Source organism: Camelus ferus, chromosome 17 (genome assembly GCF_009834535.1).
Source record: "Camelus ferus isolate YT-003-E chromosome 17, BCGSAC_Cfer_1.0, whole genome shotgun sequence".
Taxonomy (NCBI): Eukaryota; Metazoa; Chordata; class Mammalia; order Artiodactyla; family Camelidae; genus Camelus; species Camelus ferus.
Window position 1 is genome coordinate 38,402,530 of NC_045712.1, and position 20,404 is coordinate 38,422,933.

Genomic DNA, 20,404 nt, shown 5'->3' on the forward strand with positions numbered 1-20,404 from the left:
ACATAAATATAGCTAATTAAAAATTTTTTCTTTTCTCTGGGTCGCATTTTCCTTTTGACTTTGGCCCCTTTAACAACTGGACACTTTGAAACCTTAAGCATTCTCCACCATCAGCTTTTTTTTTTTTTTTTTTACTAATAGCGGTATTTCGCTTTTGTTTACCCCCATAAACTGCCACGGAAGAAATAGGCAAATATAGTTACCGCTCTTTTCCCTCTTCTACCTTTTGGCACTGTTGACTGAGCCGAAAACAAACAAACACACACACCTCGTCTCGTTCCAGCCCCAAGGGTTCTTCACTTCTTACTATAAACAATCTGGTCGACTTGTGATCCATTCCATCCAAACCCATTTTTCCTAAAAGCTTAATTTATCATCTCTTGCATCTTCATCCTTTCAAATGTGTCCTTGCCACCAGCATCTAAATGGTCTCATATTTCTTTAGTTCTTTTCTTTGGGTTTCAGTTATGAAAAGACTGATTTATAATTGCCCACTTACTGTTCTCCACTTGTCCTCAAAGGCACCTTAAACTCATGGTAATAATCTCCAAACTCAATTTATTTCCTAGATGCTGAATTTCAGTAATGACAGTCACCCAGTTTGTTCATACTAGAAAACTGGGCCTCTTTCCTGATGTCTCCTTCTGCTTTATTTCCCATCTCCCCTTCACAAGACTATTCATTCCACATTTTATCATAGTAAGGCATTTTGCTAAAGTGCTAGGTTTTAACTTTTTTATTTTTGTGAGGTTATAGATTTTTCCAATGATGCTGCCAACACCCTATTTTGGGAACTCCTTTAAGAAATATTTTCAGTCCCCCTAGTCACCACTTATTTTCTTACCTTACTCAGACTCTTTCTCTAAATGATTTTAAATTATGGTTTAAAGTATCTAAAGTATCAAATTTAGGATTGAGGATGACCACCATGGAGAATGACTGCTATAGATTTTGAAGATGGCTTCAGAAAAGGAGCTTAACCTAATAAGGTTGGAAGGAACAATCCTTGTTTGGATATTTAAGTTCTGATATATTTGTTTAAAAGACGTTCTTTAGTCATAGCTAATGTGATGTACGTAAATTACAAATTTTCAAGATACTTACAGTATTCTAAGATACACTAAAGGAAAACTTAAGAGAATAATTGAAAAATTTTGGTTAACTCAGAAGGTACTCTGGACTTTCGGTGTTTGAGTCATTTTCCAATTTATTTTACTATTCTAGAATACAAATGTAGACTATGCTTCAGAGAGTGGACTGAGTGTTCACGAGATGTACCTCATACCACTAAAGGTTTTTCTGAAAGCTCCAGACACCTGCTTGCATATTTCTGCTTTATGTCTCCCTCTATTAAATGCTGCACAATACTTAGTTTGTGATTTTCCATTGTTTGGATTTCAGAATAAATTAGGATTCATGACACTTAGGTTTACCTAAATTAAAGAGAAGTCAAAAAGTAATTCGAAAAATTATTTTCAGTATGGATAAAACTGTTATAAATTGCATACATCAATCAAAATCTTTAGTGTTTGAAAATTAACTTACTATAAATCAATAAAGAGCACAAGCTGAATACGGTGAAAACTGTCTTTATTTTTAGTGTCTTTTATTTTCAACAATGATTACTTGAACTTAAAAAAAAAAGCCTTTAATAACTAATGGTTATTGAAAAGCCAAACCTTTCCAGCCCACTTCATATTCTCTTTCAGCCACTTCAGGGCAGAACATTGTTCCAAACTATAAACCTGTTCCTTATTAACGTTGACAGTCATGTGCTTAATGAAAAGCTTTGGATCGGATATACGAGCAGCCATGATTAATCTTTCCACTGCAGCTTGATAATCATCCTGGCTCCGAGATTTGTTTTCTTCACATCTACAAAGTGAACACCTCACAGAGTCAGAATCTTGAAAAAGAAGCTATATAGTTTCTTCAAAAGATAGTAATTTACATTTTTTGGTTCTAAGCTATGACAGTCTTTTTACTACATTCTAACAGTGGATCTCAAACTTGTTTGACTATAATACACTATAAAAGACATTTTATATACACTCACATATATAAAAACTGAACAAGACTTACCTTTATGACAATGTACTGTATTTTCTATTCGGTTTCATTTTTCAAAAAATTAAATGGTTCCAACCCCCTAACCTAATTTCACTACACAAATGGGCTACAATCCGCAGTCTGGAAACAATAATCTACAACACAGCTAATAACCTATTTTTGAAGTTTAATAATTATAAAATTATTTATTATAATGCATAGAGTATTAAATTTAATCAAATTTGAAGTTAATAACATTCATGTGTTTTACCTTGAAATGGCTTTTTTAAATTATAAGCATATACTTAATATGCAGCTCACATTTGGTAATAGAAATTGTAGCTATATGCCTTTACTAAATTTCCAGTTATTTTCTTCAGTCCTAATTAAAAGTATTTCACTAAAGTGCTAGAATTTACTTTTAAAGTAACTTTTCTACCAGTCTCCATTTTCCTATAGGACAGGGAATAGGAAGTATTTAAAATAGAGATGTGGCCCTCATTAGGCATCGCTTTTTCTTGGTGTTTCCTGTGTCCTGCTCTTGGTACCCAGAGGGCCCAGGAGAAGGCTGGAGGGTGAGCCTACCCGCATTAGCACCACAGTGTGGTCTACAGAGTGGTGGGAGTGAGGACTTCCACCTGGAACAGGAACCAGTGGTCAAAAAGAGCAGACTGGTCAGGCACCTTCTAGTACACTCTGGCTTAGGAATCAGTGCCTGAACTCTGATAGACTGGGCGTATGCCAACTACATGCAGTTTTTGAAAGTCTAGCGATGAATAAAACTCTCTCAGAGGTAAAGGCAGGGCTCAATATGATAATAATAATAATAGAGAAAACAACATTGGTTTGGACAAAACCAAAGATCCAGGCATGCCACTGTTAGGTACTAGCATCACAAATTCAATACTGAATACAGAGGCTGCACATGTGTGGGGAATGGAAAGCTATGAGAAAACCAAATCCTCTGGAGGCGATAGGAGCCCAAATGCGTCATGCCACTGGGGGGCACAGTGGTGAAGAGGAAGCCCTCATAAAAGAGCTCTAACAAAAAAGCTAATTTTACTGGGTTAAAAAAAAAAAAGTGGACCTAAAATAAATTATTTCCCAATTCTCCTCCCCTTCAGTATGGACTGGGCTGAATGACTTGTTTATCAAAAATAGAGCAGAAATGACACTGTACAACTTAGGACACTAGGTTGTTAGATACCAATTTTTCATGGCCCCTTGCATTTCTTTAAGTTTTGAGAGCAAATACACTGACTACCCCTTGTTCCAGATTACAAGAATGTCTAATATAGTGAACAACTTTGAAAGACAAAGAGTTTCCCCTTTTGCAGCAAAAGACAGGTTTGCTTACAGCCTTACAAGGTGGAGACAGTATTTTCCTGAAGAGCAGGAGGGCAGGCATGCTTATTATCCCTTTATAAAGGACTTGGATTCCTAGGTTCAGGACTCCTCTCCTGGGTAACGGAACCCACTGCATGTGCAGGTATCCATCCTGGCCCATCTGTGGGACTTGGGAGCAAGAGGAAGAGATACAAATATGCAGATAATCATGCTGCTTGCTGTGCCATAAGTAATAAAGTCCTGTCTCCGACCCAGGAGTCTTGTATTTTATGCCAGGATCCTTGAAACTGTAGCAGGCTGACCTGTAGCCTCCAAATAGGGTGAGATCTCAGAGCCTTCAGAGTTCTTGATACAGGTCCTAAAAGGCACTGCAGCTTCCTCCTTGCTTTCTCTCCTGGATCACTCACTCTGAGAGAAGTTTGCTGTCGTGTCATGAAGACACTTAAGAAACCTATGGAGGGGCCCATGTGGCGAGGAGCTGAGGCTTCCTGCCAACAGGCATGTGAGTGAGCCAGCTGGGAAACGGATCCTCTGGCCCCAGTGAAGCTGTCAGGTAGGTGATTCAGGTCCTGATCACATCCTGACTCCAACATCACGAGAGACTGAGCCAGAACCATCCTGCTAATAAGATACTCCCAAAATTCCTGACCCACAGAAACTAAGATAATATTTGCTGTTTTAAGCCACAAAGTTTTGGGATAATCCAAAAACCAAAACAGATAACTAACAGACTATTCAGTCTGAGGATCTGGTCTGTACCACCAGTAAACTGAAGAAAACTCTGGTCAAAAAAACTCTAAAATAGGAACCCCATGAGATCCTCATATTACAAGTTTCCTGGATAAAGCTGACAAATTGGAGTGTTGTAAACCTAAATTCTGGACTTTGAATAAAATTATTTGAAGGGATGCCACTCTGGTCCAAGAGCTATGTTGTAATATTTATGCATTTATAACAACATTTGAAAATATTGAGACTAGGCTGATGGCTTTAGTTTCAAGAGGATTCTTGACTGAACCTAATAAATTATCATATAGTTCCCTTTTACACCTGGTTCTTAGATCTTCTGTGATGACCATAAAGATAAATAACTTCTAGGTTCCTATATAAAAACTATCAGTACACAAGAAAGATCCATACCTAAAGAAGATCTGTCTCTATGACCAACTAACAAGATCTTTGAAGTTGTTAAAGTGTTTCTTGAAAGGTACTAACTTGTTCGGTTTTAAGTCTCAAATAGGTCAAATCCTTTCTCAATATAAATGTTACCAAAGTTTGTCAATACTATACATGCACAAGTATATAAATATATAAATGCTTTACATATGTTATATATACAAATGTTATAAATAAAACATTTACATCCTAGGGAAGGTGTAGGGAGCCACAATCTGCTTTCAGGATGCAGTTAAAAGTTATTTCAACCAACCTTTTTAAAACTATCTGCAGCATCTGTGTAGAAGTTCCAGGACTCTGAATACTACTAGCGTTAGATACCAGGAAGATTTCAACAGCTAAAAGCATTTCGATCTCAGACAAATAGGAAGGAATCAGTAGAACTTTTCGGTATAAATTTCCCTCCAACGGTGGGTAACAACCCAATGAAAGAGCACCTGAAAATCAAGTAACAGATCAGACTTTACTAAAACCCCAACAGGTGAAAACCCAGGTTTGCAAAATATCTAGAGATGATAATTACTTTTATTACAGAATAATTCTTCACATTAGAAGCAGATTTATTGCACAAATTATATGGTAGTGAGCTTATCCTAGTACATGTGAAATCATCCTATGTAAAATGTTTTTGAAACATTAAATATGAAATGAGAAACTTTAAAAAAACCCTTTGAAAAATTACTTTTTAGCCTCATTGGAGCAACTTCCCACTTATTTCAAGCCACAGTCAACCCAACATAATTTCAGAATAACTAAAAAATCAGAAATAGCTACTCGGGTGTTGTTTTAGTGGGACCTGGGTCTAATAGCAACTATATATATACTTATAATAACTCCCTATCTTGAATTATGAATCCATCATGTATAACCGAAAAATTGTGCTCTACACTGGAATTTGAAACAACATTGTAAAATGACTATAACTCAATGAAAAATGTGAAAAAAAAAGAATTATGAATCCAAAATGTAGAAAGAAAATGGAAAATATAATTTGAAGATTTTACTTTGTATCACATAGTTTTACAGTATTTTTGAGCACGCTTATTTATAGTGCTGTTACAGCCTGTGCAATAAATGTGTGCTGTTCCTACTACACGCTGGCAGTGTGCTAAACATGCGATACAAAAATGAATAAAATACATTTCCATCGTGTAGGCACTCAATGTGTTGTTCACCAATTCATGTTCTGAAATTTTCCCTTTCCTAAAGAAGAGATTTAAACTCTTTTAAAATGTTTATGTGCTTATTACAAGTGATACATAGGGAAATCTTCTATACATAAGTCCTGGGACATCCAAATTGTATATGGGAAATATTACATTGTTATATTTTACTGAAACCAATTTAAATCTGTGTGTAAAATTTGCTTAAAATGTTTTATTAAGGTAAGTTTCTTCAAGAAATCTTTCTACTGTGGATGATGATGACTAATCTTTGAGGACCTACTATTCGCCAAGTACATATAGGTTTTATCTAATTTTAACTTGACAATTTACCAACTTTGAAATTAGGCACAACAATGCCCATATTATAGATGGGGGGGGGGGGCTGTATGTAAGCACCCTGGCCTTCTGACTCCAGATTTTGGAACCCTAACCTCTGGGTAGTCCCATCTCCCTAGACCACTGCCAGGACCAACCAATCACTGACTTGTTAACTCTCCGAGCTATCGGTAGATATAATTTACGTGCATTTCTGTTTTACTTTTCTGAGCAGAAGAGGAAAACCAAAGCCAATAAACTGAGTAGAAATTTACTCACATTACTTTTTCCCCTAAAATCAGACATGAAAAGAAAAATACTCCATTTGGCTTTAGGGGCAGAAAGTAATAGAAAGAAATACTAACATCTCCCCTTCCTGACTTTTTAGCTCCAAGAGAAAAGCAGTATTTTTAGTACTAGGTAGCAAATTAGGAGCTTCAGGAAGGCAACTCTGCTGTCCCTGGACAATTTCCTTCTGATTAGTTTGGGGACAAAAGCAAAGGCATCAGGAAAGTGAAAGACAACTCATGGAACAGAAAAAACCCCATGAATTTATATATCTGACATGGGACTTATATCTGAAATGTGGGTGTGTATATTTATGTATATGCATATCATAAGTGTACTGATAAGTACCCCTCCACTTGCACACTCAGCAAGAAAAAACAAAAAACTCCTCAATTTAAAATAATACAAAGAAAAAAATGGGTGAAGGATCTAACACACATTTCTCCACAAAGATATACAAATGGCCAGTAACTACATGAAAAGATGCTCAACATCATTAGTCTTAGGAACATACAAATCACAACCTCAGGGAAGCACCACTATACATCTACTAGGAAGACTAAAATAAAAACCTAGTAACAAGTGCTGGTGAGGCTGTGAAGAAACCGGAAGTCCCATGCATGGCCAGTGGCAATATAAATGTAAAACAGCACAGCTTCTTTGGAAAACAGTTTGGCAGTTCCTCAAAATGCTAAACACAGATTTACCATATGAGCCAGCAATTCTGCTCCCAGGAGAAATGAAAACTTGTATGTGAATGTTTAGAGCAGTGTTACTCTTAATAGCCAAAAAGTGGAAACAATGCAAACGTCCATCACTGATGGACAGATAAACAAATTCCATACAATAGGGTATTATTCAGCAATAAAATGGAAAGAGATATTGATGCAGGCTACAATATGAATGAACCTTGAAAACATTATGCTAAGTGTAAGAAGCCAGTCACAAAAAACCATGTATTGAATGATTCTATTTATGCGAAATGCCCAGAACAGGTAAATCCATAGAGACGGAGATGTGAATTGTTGCCTAGGGCTGGGTCGGGTGGGGAACATACATGGAATGGAGAATGAATGCAAATGTGTTTCGGATTTCTTTTTTTGGAGGTGTTAAAGATGTTCTAAAATTAGACTGTGGTGATTGCTGCACAACTCTGAATATAAAAATGAATGCACTGTGCATTTTACATGCATACGTTTTATAGTATGCGAAATTATGTTAATAAAGCTGTAAACATATTTTTTTTAAAGCAAAACAAAGGCACTGGCACCACAGCCGTAACATAAGTGCCTTGAAGAAGAATTAACCATAAGCTCAGAATTAAGTACGTAGCTCTAGATGTAATCATGAGGCACTGAAAGTCTTTTCTAGCTTGTGGTAAGCTTTGTGTGAAGGTAAATCAAAGAGAGTTCCACTGATACTTTAACGTCAACACTCTCAGGAAATGAGATGTTTTGAAGACTGATCAGTGACTATGAATCACTCATTTCATTTTATAACTCAGGTACATTAAATAAAAACAAAAACACTCTTTACCCTATAACCTTACTTGCGTAAGTCCCAGAAGTTCTACTGCACATAAAGTTAGGCACAGGTGTGTTTAGATAAAAGGAAGAATGCTAATAAGAAAGGTACTGAATTGTACCCAGGCATTAACTGCTTTAACACACACTAAAAAAAAAAAAAAAAAAAAAAAAAAAAAGTTAAAAAAATAAATTATCATTAGGGCCGGAAGAATTTGGAGGAATAGGGAGTGACTATTAATACACATGGGGTTTCTTTTTGGCCTGATGAAAATGTTCCAAGATTGACTGTGGTGATGGTTGCACAACTTTGTAAATACACTAAAAGCCATTGAATTGTACATGTTAAATGGGTGAACTTCATATTTGAATTATATATCAATAAAGCTGCTAATACAAATTTTTAAATGATTAAGTTTAGCTGTTTTAATACAAAATTTTATTTCCAACTAAAAAACAGAAAGATTCATAGAAATCTCACTTAAATGTTTCCAAGTTAATACTTGTTTCTGTGGCATACAAATGCTTTCCGATGGCACTTCCCCCAAACTGCACATTTGAAAAAAATGACCTCATTAACATCAATTCTAAAAACTAAAATCATGAAGTTACACCAAATAGTACCTATATACTTTGCAGTGTGATTCCTAGCAGTCTTCAAGGAAATAGTATAAGGAGTTGAAACATAACCACAAAAGTGAAATAAAGTGTTATGAACAAACTATTCTACCTTTCCTCAAAATTTCTGATCATCTTAAAAAAAATTCTGCTTTTGAAATTTCTTTTGATTGAAATACATTTTACATAATGACCCAGTACACATATATGAATATATGTAACTGAAGTGAAAATTTTATCAAATAATACTTAACCTTACTATCTGTAATGCATGCTAATATTTTCTTTCTCATTTCATTGGGAAAAAAAAGTTACCACTTGCTAAACTGATCACAGCTGGCAACGAGAAAAACAATTCCAAGCCGAGAGAGGTTTTTGTTGGTGCCGGTAGGGGTGGCACAGGGGTGACACACACTAGGTCCTCAAATGTTTGTTATGTGGATGACAGTGGTAAAAAGGAAAATTTAAGACAAATTACTGCCTGAAGGCAGAAAAGAACTCCTTTCTAGATCTAGATTTTACACAAAATTGTGTTCTAATTAAAATACCTGTGAAGAGGCTGGGACTAGAGAAAGCGTTAGTTTTCTAAGCTTACTTATTAGAGAGGAACAATTGTAAACAGATTAACAAAGTTCTATGACTAGGAGCCACATGAAAAACTGTTACGTGTCATGCTGCATTGTAACGGCAGCCTTTGTACCTCCTGCGGACTGTTATAAAATATTCTACCATAAAGATCAGCAATAGACGTGTGATTACTTCTTGAACTTCATTCTACCAATTGTTTAACTCCTATCTGTTTATAAAATATACCAAATTGGTTCAAGTTGTGTCATTTATTTCCTTTTCACATCATCCAGTGGACATGTTAATACACAAAGAAATAAAAGATACAGTAATTAGAAACAAGATATAGTAATTAGTAACAGGTTTCAAAAGAGTACAGATCTGTTTAGACCACTGTCTTTGTGTATCAACTGCTCTTTTTATATATTCAGTGCATCATTGTAAATATCATACATGGATTTAGGTTTAGAAAATTAAATTAAAAACCAATATATCAAATTTTAATTTTTAAAATGTAACTTACTTTTGTAGTGGGTTCTGGCTTTGAGCCATAAACTACTCCTTCCTAAAGAAGTAATCAATCTTCTAAGAAAGGAAAAATCAACAGGGACGCTCTTTGAAATCATGAACTCTGCTACGGAGGATGACAAGCCAAGGCTGTTGCTTTCTATACAGGCATCCAGAAGTTTATTAAAAAGAAGACTATACTGTGAGACCTCCACAGTTTCTGAAAAGAAAAAATAATTGACATAATGAAGCTGATGTGTCTTCATCTCTTAAACTTCCCTCTTATGCTTCTCCTTTCCCCTCTGGTCTCCTTGGCCCCTTCCTACTCACTACAGAAGTCATAGTCACTAAAATGCAATCATCTTACATGTTGTCTAAGTTAACAAAAAAAGCACTCAACAGAAGCAAAACCGTTCATTTACTGTGTAATGGAGAAATGTGAAGGGAACGTGAATTCAGAGGCTGCATTAACACCTCTGTCCATGGTCCTCACAAGGTGACTGCATGTGCAGGGTCTCTGATGAATCACTGCACAGTTCTGTTTGCATTCTATCTACAGTGCATACCTCAGACATCTCCTTCCGATGACTAAAATAAATCATCCCCTCATAAATATTCACTCTCAAGTTAAAAAAAAAAAAAACTCAGTGGGGATGGTATAGCTCAGTGGTAGAGACCATGCTTAGCAAGCACAAGGCCCTGCGTTCAATCCACGGTTCCTCCACCAAAAATAAATAAGTAAAATAAAAAATAAACCTAATTATAAATTAACTTGAAAATAAACCTAATTGCTTCCCCCCAAAATATTTAAAAAATTTAAAAAACCTCCTTTACTGTGTATGTCTACTCCTTTCTGCTCTTTACTTCGAAGACAGTGAAGCCCCCTCGGAGACTTCCAACTCTTTTACCGCCTAGAACCAGTCAGGTGGGTCAGTGCCTAGACTCCAGGTCTTACCACTTTAGGATTTTTTAGTGGTCTAGGCCTAATTAGGAAATTTATCTCCTTACTTTTAGTCTCTTTCTAAACATTACCACCAGGGAACTTTCCTAAAACACCAACTTGATTACATCACTCCCTGTCCCCAAAACTCTAGCGACCCCTTACTACACATAGAGAAGGTCTGTTTAGTCTGCCATTCAGGATCTTCCAAAGTCCGGCACAACCGTCTGCTCAATCTCACTATTATTACTTTGTTTCATTATAGCATAATTATTTATCAAAAGCCTGTTCTACAGCAGCCATTGTACGAGGGATACCAGGATAAAGAAAATATCACTGCCTTTAAGGAGTTTATTGTCTAGAGGGAGAAACAGTTAAGAACACTAATTGCAATATGCCAGTGGAATAAATGGGAAAATGAACACTGATAAAGCACTGAGGGGAGGCCTTCACGTTAACGTTTTCGTTTTCATTTTCATTAAACATTAACCCATGACTGTGACCCATCCCTCAGCTCATTCCTGACCCAGAGCTTCTGCCGCTTCCCTCGACATGGACTCTCTCTTGCTGCCTGCATGTGACTTGCAAGCACTCAAGGGCACTACCTGCCACTGCCCACAGTGGTATTCTCTTTCTCTGAACTTGTCATCTGCTTAATTTCCTCCATTTCCTCCATGTTTTCCTATGTTCCAAGGTAATGGAAAATAAGTTCTATATTTGTTAAGTGATACAAGAAAAAGTATTCTTAATTTTTCCAATGCAATGAATTCTTTTAAGGTATGACGCTTGCTGGGGGCACTTAACATATTGTTTGCTCATGACTTGACAGAGGTAGGAAAAGGGGATTCAGGAAATGCTCCTTTTAGGAACTGCTGACAATCCAAAGATAAGCATCTGATTTTTTTTAAACCATCAGGAAAGCATATTCAATTTGCAGAGAACACATTTTACAAAAAACAACATCATTAAAAATATGTGCTGGGATATAAAACTCAACCAAAACAGGTGGAGAACTGTTTCTTATTAACAGTTAAACACCAGATGGGCCAGAGATAATTAAGCTAGACTTTCAAAAAACATACCTTCAGAATTTTGAAAACCTGGTAGATTTTGTAAAACTTCAAATGTCTGTCTGTAAAGGCTCTTTGCTAAGATTTCATGTGCAATTGTACAGAGCAGATTATGCCGATTGAGCACATCCAGTCTATCGCAAGGCCACAGCGGTGTATTGATGATCCACTCTGACTCTTACAAAAAGAAAAAAGTACAAACACCGTGAACATTACACTAAACAGTGTAATAACAACTAATGTTTTAAAATATCTTTTGGAGAAAGTGGCAAGACCCGGAATGGAATGTACTGAACAGCTGATTAGGGTTTGCCTAAACTGAAGCGCACTGTCTGTCTGGTAACTAAAAACTGTACTATTGGGCACTAACATCTGGACAGTTTATATGCACCTGTGGTCCCAATAGGACAGTGTCTGTATAGAAGATCCTTATGCAACAGTTCTCTAAGGATTTTCTCACAAAAGGAGGCTTTCTAAAAAACTCAAAATAACTTGCTGCAAATCTGGATGGCAACAGGAGCAAATTTGACAACATTTACCAAAAAGCTTTAAACTGCCCTTATCTTTAATACAGTAATTTCATCAGAATTTATCCTAAGGACATAACAAAGATTTAGCAAGGACGTTTAGCAGGGATTATTGTTCATAGAAATTTAAAAACCAGCTAGTTCAAGAAAAGGGGACTCATGGATCTGTCTCTATGTTTATCTATATTTACTCATAAGAAGGAAAACCATGCAGCCCATTAAGTTATGTTGTAGAGAAATATTCCCTTTCACAGAAAGATGTCCACAGGAAGACAGCTGCCTGAAGAAAATGCAAGGCACTAAGGAGTCTGCAGAGCATCACTAAAGTGGTCAGTAACAAATGTATCCATTTAATTTACACACTCATTTCCAGGTGGCTTGATACGGACTTTTTACCACCATCTTTGCTTATTCATCTCTTCTTATGTCTCTATAATGACTATGTACTACCTCTATAAAGGTAACAGAAGTTTAAAATTCAAGGGCAGTTTCTCAATAAATAACATAGCATTTTTAAAACAAAATTTGTATTCTAGAACATTAAGACACTTTTTTTTCAGCCTCCAAATCTTGACTATAAAGTTATGGTTTTAAGGATTGTTTTTTTCTTTGTTCGTTTGTTTTTAATGCTGGTAAGGGGAGAAAGCAAGGTAGGAATCTGCTGCTTATCTGCCAGGGTGCAAGGTATCAGTGCTGAGAAAGAGTTTAAAATGGCTAAGTGAAAATGTGAAAAGCTAAAACAATTGATTTCTTCTCACCGTAAAGTCTGCCACCCACTAAATAAGAAATGTATAAAATATTCTACATTTCTCAAACTTCATTTTAAAAAAGTTTAATAGGTAATAAAGGCATGTGTTTTTAAAAGGAAAAAGTATAGAAAAATATGTGAAAAGGCAACGTGCCTCTCATTCCTGCCCTCCAAGCACTCAATTCCTCTTCCCAGAAGCACCCACTATTACTAGTTTCTTGTGCATACAAATATTTCAAAAGTATAAAGATTATATGTATGTATTTGCTTTTTTTTATACCAATGGTAGCATCTGTGTACGCTGTTCAGCACATCCCTTTTTTTACTTGGTAAAAGATCCTGGAGAGCATTCCAATGAGTACCTGCAGATGTCCCTCGTTCCATTCCATCATATGGCTATCACATAGTTTCAGTAACTGGTACATCCTTAATGGACATTTAAGTTATCTGGAATTCTTTGTTATCACTGTTGACGCTTAAAAAAAGATTCCAGATAACTTACAGTGCATACGTTTGTATACAGATGTAAATGTGTTTGTAGGAAAAATTCCTAAAAATGGAGTTAATAGATAAAGGAAATTAGCATTACTAAATTTTGACAGATATTTTATCAAAAAGACAACGTATGTGAAGGCTTGTTTCTTTCTACCCTCACAAATGGCATATCACACACCTTTAACCTTTGCTGGTCTGACAGGTGTTTAGGATTTTAATGTTTTTACCTCTTAATACAAGTTGAGTATTGCTCTCACTTATTACAAGGCAGTTGTATTTGCTTTCCTGAGAATGGCCTGTTCACTGCAGAACAAAAAAATTCTGGGGACAATTTAACATACTTCTGTGGGTCTTTTTTGGGAAGAAATAAAATTTTACTTATGAAAATGACTTTCAATTGACATGGTCACTGCAAAAGGAAATCTTGTGTTTATAACTGACAGAATCTTAAAAGATAATCTCAAAACTGAAGCATCAAAATTGTAAAAACTGTAAATCTCCATAGACCACTCCTCGCCCCTACCACAAACTCTCCCCAGCCTCTACTTTCAGAAAGACTGGTTTTGCCAGAAACTTTGAAGGCAGAAGATCACCAAGCCCACTTCTACCAATGATTTTTACCCTTTTAATTTCTTGCTGCATCTCGTCTTTCTCACAGAGCTGGTGAGCTCTGGCTTGCATTTTTCTACCTCCTATTTCTATATACATTCTAGTTTGTATTTGTATATTTTGTATTTTCTATTACTATTTTGTATTTTATCTTTCTATTTGGTTGTTCTTCCTCTCCTAGGAAACCTCACTGGCTATGTTTAAGTTGAAGAAAACCTTTTCCAACAAGCTGTTGATCACGAAGTCCAATCAGAACCTCCTATATTCCATAAACCCTCAGCAGTGAACAAATACAGGTGTTTTATATACATACATATGAATATGTATGCATGCTAGTCTTGAGTGTTAGTGTAAAGGACTTCTATTTTATTTACTCACGCATTTATTCAGTCTTTCACCAAAACTCTGAGATTCTTGAGATTCCTTCAGTCTTGTACATCCCATTTTATCAAATAAGATTTGCTTGATGGTGCACGTAGCCAAAGCTACCATTAGATGCTGTGCGGCTACTGTGCCATCTACGTTTTCCTTTACCTCATACCAAACTAAGTAGCTTCTGCTAGCTTAATCTCACTGTCGTTTCTCTTAGATGAACTGACTTACCAGGGAAAATAAGCTTTACTTGTCTTGGTTTGAAGTCATGCCTGTCTGCGCATGTACAGATACAGTTTATGCAGACTGCAATAGGGACTTCCCTGTCTCAGCAGCTGAAGCTTGGGCTCTGAAAGCTAGACTGTCCAGGATGGAATCTGGCCTCCACTCCTTACTTGTTAGTCATCTGGGGCAAGCTGCTTAATATGTCTCTGGTAACATTTTCTTATCTATAATGTGGGGATTGTAATAATTCCAACCTCATGGGATTTCTATGAAGATTAATTGAGATAATCACATAAAGCATTTATATGGTGCTTAGGCCAAAGTAAGAACTACCTTTCAACAAAGGTTCATATAGTTTCTTCTTTAAAGTGAGGTTAATGTTCTCCTTTCATTTTACACAACAACCTTTCCTACCCACATGATTACTAGTTTAGACCAAATTATTACCCACAATTCACTATCAACTTGAGGCAAATACAAAGACAAGAATTTATAACAAGCTTAACAAATTATTTTATGCTAGCATATATCAGAACTTACCCCTTAAGACCCAAATGGCACCATCTAGGGTTCCACTTTTTAGAAAAATTTCTGCTGCAATATTCACAATTTGACATCTTGGTGCTAACTTCTCAGGCCCTATAAGTCCTTTTAAACTTGTAAAATGTATCTTTAACTCATACAGTTTGTCTAAGACCTTCCGTCCCTAGAGGAAAAAAAAGAAAAAAACCAGCACTAGTTGAGTATCAATCATCTAGAGTATTATAGACATACAGAGTCACCAATAATTATATAGAAGCCAGTTATGCAATTTGAATCACCATTCTAGACTGACAGCTGAACTGCTCCAAGACTCTCTCCTTAAGCCCTTTCCTGCTCAACCACAGAGATGGGAAGGAAGGGGAGCAAGCAGGGCTTTGCCTCATATTAGCCACGGCCCCTACTGGGCCCCCTTTCAGCAGTTCTCCTTTCATCCGTTTTATTCGCTGTGCTTCCTCTAAAGATTTCATTTGGAAAAAGGATTTCATGCCTTAATGTGGAAAACTACCTGTTATATGTTTTGCTCTTCTCCTGTTGATCACCCTGAGATCCAGGAGGGAGAGTCAGTGAAAAAAAGATATTATCAAATTTAGATAAAGAATGATAGTGGGAAAAAAAAAAGAGGTAAAACTGTTGGCTGAAAACTGGTTTCTTTTTGTTCAATAGATTAATTATTTCACATATTTTACATAAAGACTGCCTCTAGGGTAGACATCAGAAATTGGGACATACATTATTATTTTATACCAGGGGTCAGCAAAATTTTTCCATAAACAGCCAGACAGTAAATGCTTTAGGCTTTGCAGGTCACATTTGGTCAGTTGCATATTATTTTTGGTTGTTTTATAATTTCTAAGTCTTTAAAAATGTAAAAAAAATTCTTTTTTTAAAAAACTTTTTTTTATTGAGTTATAGTCATCTTACAATGTTGTGCCAAATTCCAGCATAGAGCACAATTTTTCAGTTATACATGAACATACATATTGTCACATTTTTTTTGCTGTGATAAAAAAATTGTTAACCCACAAATTGTATAAAAACAGACTGTGGGCCAGATCTGGCTTTTAGTTTACAGAACTCTTGCTTTGTATTGTATTATATATGCTGTTTTGAGTCAGATGCATATTATGATATCAGAGTATTTTCAACTGTGACTGTATAAATGAGCGCATTTTCCAAGGGGTACATTAATTCCAACAGTTTTACTTTAATGTTCGAAAAGGAGTAAGTCTCATGAAAAAATTCATGCTAAGATAATAAAATTTTCATACTAAATAAGATAGTAAGCATTAAAAATTAAAATACAGGCACAAATTCAGCAACCTCTTATATCTTAAGAAATAAAAATAACCAAATAAAATTAAAATATACTCTAAAATTTCAGCAAAATCGGATGAGTTTTAAAAAAGGGTCTTCTTACTAGGTAGTCCTAAAATTTTCAAGCATTAAATATCCAAGAAATTAATGCTATGATCAACCTTAAGCTGTACTGTGAGAGCAGGGACATGGTACACTCTGCCCATCTCAGGCCTGCTACACAATAAGTGCTAAACCTCTTGGAGACCTTGGAGACTGGAGAAACTTCTGTACAATGATTTCTTTCATTCTTTTTTTTTAAAATAATTTTAAAAACTTTTTTTGGTATTTTTATTTACTTATTATTGTATTATTATTTTATTTTGGCAAGGGGGGAGGTAAATTAGGTTTATTTATTTTTAGAGGAGGTACTGGGGATTGAACCCACGACCTCATGCATGCTAAGCATGTGCTCTACCACTTGAGCTATACCCTCCCCCCTGTACAATGATTACTTAAAGGTGGTTTTTTTTTTAAATTCATGAATTTTTAATGTATATAAGCGACCATTTACTTAAATGTTATTTCATTTGTAAACTATCCTCTTTATAAAAAGGAATACAAGTCACATTTCAGTAGCTGATTCTAAAGCAACCCCACTCTCAACTACCCTACTCTCTGTATTACTCCATCCCTCAGCACTTCCTATTTTACATTTTCCTGGCCTTTACTTTACTTCACTTTATTGAATCTACAGCTCCACCCGCCACCTCAGGGAAATCTAAAGAATGGCAGTACAGCATGGTCTAGAATCCCTACACCGCTTCAATGGTGAGCTAAGCCTCAAAGGAAGACATGAAGACACACAGCAGGGAATCCTAAGAGGTGATTTTAAAGGAGTTTTGTTAATTCTGAGTATCCTGGGTTCACCTTTTTTTTTTTCTTTTCCTTTTTTTAAATTCAGGTATAGACAGTTTACAATTTTGTGTCAATCCTGGGTTCATCTTAAGAAAGGTCTTCCAAAATTATAATGCTACCAATACTCAGGAGCTGGCAAAATAAATTCTGAATTAAAAGGTACTTCAAATAAATACGATATTTAGCACAGCTTCCTCAGTGTTCCCGATACTGAGCTTCTTCATAGTAGCCCGTCTCCTGCCACCTCCTTTTCACACTTGCCTGATTTACCACCAAATAATTCACTTAGTGTCTGGGTCTCAATTTGCCACCTGCAATGATTATGAGCAAATTCCTAATTTGCAGGGTTAATCCATATTCTGTTCAAAATTTTAAAACTAATTTTCTATAAACCAAGCCAAAATGAAAATTTAATGAAGTACCTTGGACCACTGCAACAGCTTGTGATAGAAGTACATAGCACTGATTCCGACTCTTCCCAGCAAAGTTTTATCTGCTTCATTGTTTTGTGGATCTTTGCTAACTGAAACACAAAGTAGGTGTATGAAAGAAAGTGAAACAGTCACTTAGAATGAAGGAAAAGGCAAATTTAGTATGGAATTAGTGACACTACCACAAAGACCAGGTGTCAGCAAACTCTAGCTCATGGGCCAAATCTGTCCTGTGGCCCATTTCTGTATAGCCTGTGAGCTAATAAGAACAGTTCTTTTATTTTCAAAGGATTGTTTGAAAAGAAAATTATGTGACACAGATTATATGTCACGTGTACAAAGCCTACAATACTTACTATCTGGTCCTTTACAGAAAAAGTTTGCTGACTCTGACAGAGAATATAGCTGTGAAGAGCTCATGCGGGAAAAAAAAAAAAAGGTCTAAAAATATACGAATTTTGTTGACTTGTAATAGTGAAGATAGTAACAACTTAATGATTCAAAAATTTAGATGCTCCACCATAACTTGCTAGTAATAGTTTTACCAATATGAATGAAAAATAAAGACATGAAATATCTGATTTTACATTGACCTTATATCATTATAATCTAATTTAACAATAAATGGATGGAAAAACTTATAAAGAGAAGGGAAAGTATCTAAAACTTGCAATATCAACTTATCCCCAACATGGAGAGTATTAAGAGCTTTATATGCTAAGAACATTGTATTGGTTACAATCAATCAATCAGAAAGAACACTGTAACACACTAGCACACAATACTCAGATCAAAACAGTCACATTTACCTATTTCAGCAAATTCACAAAATGGAACACCTGGTCTCTCTTCTTCACAGTCTTTTGTTAGTGTTTCAGCAATACAAGTGCAAAATCTCTGCAAATCTGCAAATTTTTCACAGCCTATTTTTATGTTTAAGTATAAATTTCCCAATTTGGTCCAGTCACCTTTTTCTTTACAACACTATGAGAATTATTAAAAACAAAACAAAACAAAACAAATGCAAGCTTTCATTTATGCAAATATATTATGGGGTAGGCACATGCAGGCATCAGATAAACAGAAATTAATTAGACATAATCTCTGCAAATCTTACAAACTTACTAACAATTGCTACGCCAATAACATATTACTGTACAATCTGATGATAGCAAAACCTCCGTAAGTTCCAGATGTCAGCGTTCACTTGTTTTAAGTATCTAGCTCCTAATGTACTTAATGATGTCACCTCCAAACCTGAATAAGATACTGAAGATAGATTTTGTGGAAAACAGATGATTAGCAACATGACTTGAGCTGCCTCCACAGCAATGTGTTATTTTACTACTTTTAGAGACTACATTTTACAGTTATTGGGCCGTTTATGATTTGGGACCCACACATCATCTTGGGCATTATACTTCTTCTACAAAAGGGGCTACCAAGTAAATTTCAGTAAACTTACTGTCTTCTATTATCTTCTAAACTAAGGAAGTTTCCCACAGCAACAAAAACTGTTTAAAGGGTATAAATACTAAGTTAGACTAGACCAACAATTACTAGCATGAGTACAAAAATGATCTTAAATTAAAAAGTAAAATCATCCTGAAAGTCCTCTATCTCTTATTCAGACATTAAGTGCTTGGAGAGTGCTCGTGACCTTGGCTTTACTCAGTCAGGTCACATCCTGCAGCTATGCACGGACCATGACAAGAAAGCCAACTTGTGCACTGAGTGAGTCTGCCCAGTGACAAGAATTAAAGGCTAAACTACAGATTATTACACCTCAACATAACTTAATTTTAAACTGAACAACTTCTAGAATTATTTTTAGAATAGTTCACAACTCTAAAAATTATGTTTGCATTTCAAAGCATTAAGTAGTAAGAAAATAAAACTTTCTTTTCTTCCCTATATAGCCACATTTCTAAAACTTTTTCTAAAGTTGGGTTACTATTCCAAGCTTCTTTGTTGTTATTGGTTTTCAGAGATTCCATTAACTTATTTAATAAGTATCATACCTCTATTTCATTCAAGGCTGACTCTAAATCATACTTCCAGTTCTTTTTAAATTGCCTCATCCGTAACCTTTAACAATAGAAAACAGTTAATTATGTTGACCCCCACCAAAAAAGTCACTGTTGCTCCTAATTCATTTGTTTTATAATTTATGCCTAAGAGACTGGAGAGACAATAATACACTATAAAAATTTTCAATGTTGAAGAAAATGGCAACTGCACAGATATGTAACTCATACTATTTCCTCCCAAATGATAGGCAACAAGGAAAAAGCAAATTCCACTGGAAACCATACCTTTAGCCTAACTTGAAGACACAGAATGTCAAAACTTCAAAACAATTGTGAACAAAGAGAGGAAAAAAATATTAATATGAGCCCTTGATCTCTACTGCTCCCACTCCATCCTCACTGTTCCACAAAGAGTTGTGGCAAGCAGACTGACCAAAACAAACCAAAAATGCGAACTAGTAAAGGGACTTAACATTGATTAAGAATTACCATCACAAAGTCCTCACTAAGTTTGAAAATGCTAAGAGAAAAAAGTGTCTGGGTAGATGAGAACACAAAACACACAGAAGGAACTTAAAAGTTTGTATGATTTAAAGGCAACAATCTGTGAAATACATAGCTTCCGGGAAAGATAAAAGACAAAAATG

The 20,404-nt window shown here is 35.6% G+C and overlaps 1 protein-coding gene across 1 annotated transcript in view; it reads right to left on the reverse strand.

The window, feature by feature from the left end:
- Positions 1-1,336: 1,336 nt before the first annotated feature.
- TOPAZ1 (testis and ovary specific PAZ domain containing 1) overlaps positions 1,337-20,404 on the reverse strand; it is a 53,608-nt gene continuing 34,540 nt past the window's right edge. The window contains exons 13-20 of the mRNA XM_032459069.1: positions 19,749-19,815; positions 18,537-18,711; positions 17,719-17,819; positions 15,083-15,248; positions 11,579-11,743; positions 9,573-9,776; positions 4,826-5,009; positions 1,337-1,875 (exon numbers count right to left, since the gene is read on the reverse strand). Coding sequence (XP_032314960.1) covers positions 1,656-1,875; positions 4,826-5,009; positions 9,573-9,776; positions 11,579-11,743; positions 15,083-15,248; positions 17,719-17,819; positions 18,537-18,711; positions 19,749-19,815 — 1,282 coding nt within the window. The 3' untranslated portion in view covers positions 1,337-1,655. The remainder of the gene's footprint in view (positions 1,876-4,825; positions 5,010-9,572; positions 9,777-11,578; positions 11,744-15,082; positions 15,249-17,718; positions 17,820-18,536; positions 18,712-19,748; positions 19,816-20,404) is intronic.